At 52.8% G+C, this 4,674-nt stretch overlaps 2 protein-coding genes across 5 annotated transcripts in view; one reads left to right on the top strand and one right to left on the bottom strand.

Moving 5' to 3' along the window:
* Nucleotides 1-2,262, top strand: part of bfsp2 (beaded filament structural protein 2, phakinin) — a 5,690-nt gene extending 3,428 nt beyond the window's left edge. Inside the window, exons 4-7 of the mRNA XM_005752543.1 lie at nt 158-319; nt 399-527; nt 621-853; nt 1,497-2,262. Of these exons, the coding sequence (XP_005752600.1) occupies nt 158-319; nt 399-527; nt 621-853; nt 1,497-1,587 (615 nt within the window). The 3' untranslated portion in view covers nt 1,588-2,262. The remainder of the gene's footprint in view (nt 1-157; nt 320-398; nt 528-620; nt 854-1,496) is intronic.
* Nucleotides 2,263-2,342: 80 nt separating this feature from the next.
* Nucleotides 2,343-4,674, bottom strand: part of klhl18 (kelch-like family member 18) — a 17,051-nt gene continuing 14,719 nt past the window's right edge. For all 4 annotated transcript variants that reach the window (XM_005752544.1, XM_005752546.2, XM_005752547.2 and 1 more), the window contains exons 8-10: nt 4,334-4,438; nt 3,872-3,983; nt 2,343-3,774 (exon numbers count right to left, since the gene is read on the bottom strand). In XM_005752544.1, coding sequence (XP_005752601.1) covers nt 3,388-3,774; nt 3,872-3,983; nt 4,334-4,438 — 604 coding nt within the window. In that variant the 3' untranslated portion in view covers nt 2,343-3,387. The remainder of the gene's footprint in view (nt 3,775-3,871; nt 3,984-4,333; nt 4,439-4,674) is intronic.

The raw sequence follows: 4,674 nt of genomic DNA, 5'->3' as shown, positions 1-4,674 counted from the left end.
CAGAAGAGTGACAGCGGAGACACAGAGTCAGAGTAGAGTCAGAAGAGTGACAGCGGAGACACAGTAAAGTCAGAGTAGACTCAGAGCACGTGTGGCAGGTGTGATCTTCCTTTAGCTGGCTAAGGTCATGTGAGCTGACCACTTCTTCTCTGAGCAGGATGTGCGGATCCTGTACAGTCAGATGGCGGGACGTGATGTGGACGAGCCCGACGCGCCCATAGAAACCAGTCTGGACCAGATCTTGGCCTATATCAGGAGCCACTGGGAGAAAGTGATGGAGAAGAGCAGGGCTGAGACTGACACCTACCTGGACTGTAAAGTAAGGTCCTCTCACCTGCACAGATGTGCCAAGATGTGTGTGTGTGGGCGTGTCTGACCTGTGGCGGTGTGTCCTGCAGGAGGCACAGTGCGTGAGCAGCAAGCTGAGTCCAGAGGAGGAACAGGTGGAGGCGCTGAAGGCTGAGTGCAGTGACACCGGCTGTAAGATCCAGAGTCTGCAGGCGGAGACCGAGTCTATCAGAGCCCTGGTGAGCCACATGGCAAGCAAGATCTGCACAGATCAATAAGCGATCAATAACCTGATCGAGTTCCCACTAACTGGTTAAATACACTCTCTGCAGAAACGCGGTCTGGAGAACTCGCTGAGCGACGCCCGTCACTGGCACGACATGGAGCTCCAGAATCTCGGCTCGGTGGTGGCCAAGCTGGAGGCGGAGCTAGCCGACATACGCAGTGAAATCGAACAGCAGCGTCGCGACTACGACACGTTGCTGAGCAACAAGCAACGGCTAGAGCAGGAGATCGACTTGTACCACGGCATCCTGGACGGCGAGGAGAACCGCTTTGAGACGCTGTGAGTCGTCGACACAGAACACAGACGTTACCAGAGCAAGCCTGGTCATTAGTCAGCGCACACACCTGCTAATCAGTAACATCCCATCAGAATCCTCTCAGCAGTCACATCTTTTTGTCTTCTTAGATACGAAGATGTTTTTATGTGTGTGTGTATAAGAGGTGTGCGCGTGTGCACGTGTCTGCATGCATGCGTTTGTGTGTGCGGGGGGGGGGGGACTTACTCTAAAGGTCACAGAGTGCCTCGTACACTCGGCCATGTGACCAAGCATTCACGGGAGCGCGTGATGGATTTCCCTTAAATTTGATTAAAATCAGGGTTCATACCTCAACACAGAGCAGAGGTCAGAGGTCACAGCAATGATGTCACAGTAATGCCACAGCATAACAGCCTCCTGCTACAGTTTGTAGAAAACACACATTTATATATTTGTGTCAGTGTTCATAAATTTTCACAGGAATTTCTGTTATTACTTCAGCCCAGCTGCAGGGGGTGGGGCCGCACTTTGGGACTGATGTAGACGTTTACAGAATCAGCTGATGAAGGATGTCGTCACTGCGAGCAACACGAAATATGAATTAGACTCAGTCTGACTGTTAAAGGAGATTCTGGGTAAAACTAACACAAACACTTACCTGTCCAGGTGCTCAGATCTCCACTCGGAGCCCGAGGGAGCTGCTGCTCCAGACTCCAGGAGCAACCCTCCAGGATCTCCAGGACCTGCAGCACAGTGACCCCAGAAGAAAGCCTGAGCAGGCTGACCCGGTCTACCTGTGCAGGTGTGGAGGATGCTGGAAGTGCAGTGTGCGTTTCAGCTGCTCGGTGTGGATGTGACGTGTTGTAACGGTCTTCAGGTGAACCTGCCGAGAACACCCGAGGACCCGCCTGAGCCCGACTGGACCTGAGACTCGTGTTGCTCTGTGTTAATAAAAGTGAATGTGACGGTGCATTCAGGAGCTCCTTGTTTCTTTCAAACTCAAATAAAGGTGTGAGAATGACGTCAGCGTGTCACAGAACGCCCTTGACTATATGCAGAGCTCCCGCCCTCCAGCCGGCGCTCACAGCTCCGAAGCATCAACACCAACTTTGCGCAGGAGTGAGCACATCTCAGCTCGTCCTGGTGGTGCTTGTCATTTTGTGTGAGGGTGGTGCCTCACAGGGGTGCAGTGATGGCTGACGGCCTCGCCGAATCCCCCGGTCCTGATAGCAAGGACATGACTCCGCCCATCCCCCGCCTGAGAATAAACCTTCGTTGAGGATCAATAACTGATTCAAAGAGAAAATAATAAACTATTTAAAACGCAACGCGTTCTGACAATGGCGTCGCCACAGGTCACTGAGAGGGCAACAGGTCCGAGTCATTTCCTGGTCTCCGCCCCTTCCTGTCCAAAAGCAAACATGCCCAAAAACACAAAGTTGTGCTAATTTTTTGCTTAGATGTCATAATCAATAACGGATTATTGTCAGAAACAAAGAGACAGAAATAAACTTTATTAACCAAACTTCTCTTTATTGATCCACAACAAAACAAATCAATCATAAGTTAATCAATACAAATAAAACCCACTGATGATGAGGCTGAGCGTCCAATCAGAGATCAGCAGGAAGTAAACAGTGACTGACGGATTCTAAGCACGGAGATCAATGACACGATCGACTGGACCGCTCTCTGCAGGCTGCGACCAGAGTGCGATGCCCCCAGAGTGCGCTAAACTCCGCCTCCAGCTGTTCAACATACATCTGTCTACTGAGCGTGCTCCATCGCTTATCCGCTGACGCAAATGCAGATGTCAATAAGTAAGGGGGCGTGTCCACCACGGCTGGCGCAAATGATGCCACACCCCATCCAGCCAATCGCCCTGGAGGGGTGGCGCAACCACCACACAAACCCTCATTGGTTACTGCAGTATGGGTGACCCTTTGACGAGCGTTTCGGATGCATCAGCCAAGCAGCAGCAGGTATCTGCAGCCCGCCTGTGCATCGCAGCGAAAGCAACGTTAAAGACTGCACGCTACATAACATCACTTCCTGTGGAAAGCTGGAGAACCATGTTTTGTCACGTGAGAATGAGTTTATTAATATCTCTGGGGGCGCAACACGTTCCTCAAACGAGCTTCCTGTGCAGCCTGCAGAGGGCGGGGTTCCTGTGTTGCTGGCGTTTTGTATTGATCGCTCCCATCGATTACAGCTGATCGATGACAGTTCGAGAAACCGTTAAGGAAGGACTTCCTGTCCGAATCAGCAGCTTGGTTTGTTTGGGAGGAAGTCACTTCCTGGTGCTTGTGTCCATCCAGTAAGAAATCAGTAATCAATAATCAGTAATCAATCGTTCCACACACGCTAACAGAATAATGTTAGCAGCTAGCCTCTGCTGCTAGCGCTACAGTTTTTCCCATGATTCTGCAGGTGCGGCGTCATTTTGCAAGCCTGAGCACAGCCATCGTACCGATAAAGCTGCAGGGACGTCGCCGCGGGTTGTGCTCCCGCCTGCCGCAGTCAGTAAATCACGAGTCCTCGGGCTGTGATAGGTGGTTTAGGCGGGCTGCAAGGGGATGCAGCCCACGCCTACGCCCCCCTCGTGGCACACCATGGGTGCCATGAAGGACCAGCGGTTCGTGTCGGGGTTGTACATCTCCACGGAGCTGAGATTGGATTGTCCGTCGTACCCGCCTACGGCGTACAGACGCCCCGACGTGGACACCAGGGACACCCTGCTGCGCCGCGTGTTCATGGCCACCAGGAGGCTCCACTGTCCAGATGCTGAGCTGAACACCTCGGCGCCGCTCAGGAAGCCTGAGCCATCATACCCCCCCGCCACGTACATGTGGCTGCCGAGCGCCGCCGCCCCATGACGGCATCGCTTATTCAGCATTGGTGCCGCCGGGTGCCAGCGGTTAGTGTGGTGGTTGTAGTACTCCACCTGCAGGGGCGGAGCAAAAACAGAGATAAACAGACATTGTGTAAAACTACGGGTAACGTTTCCACCCCTCAGTTTTAGGCTCCGCCCTAAAACTCACTGTGTTGAAGATCTGCAGACCGTCATGGCCGCCCGAGACAACGATCCGGCCATCAAAAACCGTCACGCCCGCGGCGCTGCGGCTCGCACTCATCTCTGTCACCACAGTCCACCTGGAGAGAACGGTAACATAAGCACCGCCATGTTAACGAGGACGCCGACCTGAGCTGAGATCTGAGCATGCTCAAGGTGAGCCAGGACGGCTTTCTTCTTTGAAGCGTACTTTGGATCTTCTTTGGCTGCTGGTTCAGTCAGTTTAGCTCAGCGTGAGGAAACCTGCAGAATCTGTGAACGATCCACGCTCTGTGTTTACGTCTTTGTGTGGAATTACTTTTAAACCCACTCCTACTGAGGAAGCAGCGGGTCACATGACCCACACAGCCCTCGCTGATCACGCGGCGCTATTAGCCGTAATGCTCGGGTTACACAGAATCGAAGGATTTAAGGTGGAACGACTCCTCACCTGTCTGCTTCCGGGGAGTAGCACTCCACCGAGTTCAGAGACGACTTTCCATCGTAGCCGCCGCACACAAAGATCCGCCCATCAATCACAACCGTTCCCATGGCGCTGAGGATGACAACACAGCTCGTTACATCAGCGGGGTTTATTGATCACAGTGTCTGTTGGAGTCAAACTGCTACATGTTGTCATTGTGTTACTTAAATTCGTAAAGTCTTAGTTCAAGCAGCCGGATCAAAGACACTCCTTTGTCTCTGAGCACGTCTCCAACCACTCTGTGCTGGGGGGGGTTGATTAGGCCCACACACACACACACACACACCACACACACACACACACACACA

The sequence above is a fragment of the Pundamilia nyererei genome, unplaced genomic scaffold (genome assembly GCF_000239375.1).
Source record: "Pundamilia nyererei isolate P.nyererei 1_Seehausen unplaced genomic scaffold, PunNye1.0 scaffold00365, whole genome shotgun sequence".
In the NCBI taxonomy this organism is placed as follows: domain Eukaryota; kingdom Metazoa; phylum Chordata; class Actinopteri; order Cichliformes; family Cichlidae; genus Pundamilia; species Pundamilia nyererei.
Note: the sequence above shows the minus strand (reverse complement) of the source record. Positions and strands in the feature narration are given on the sequence as shown.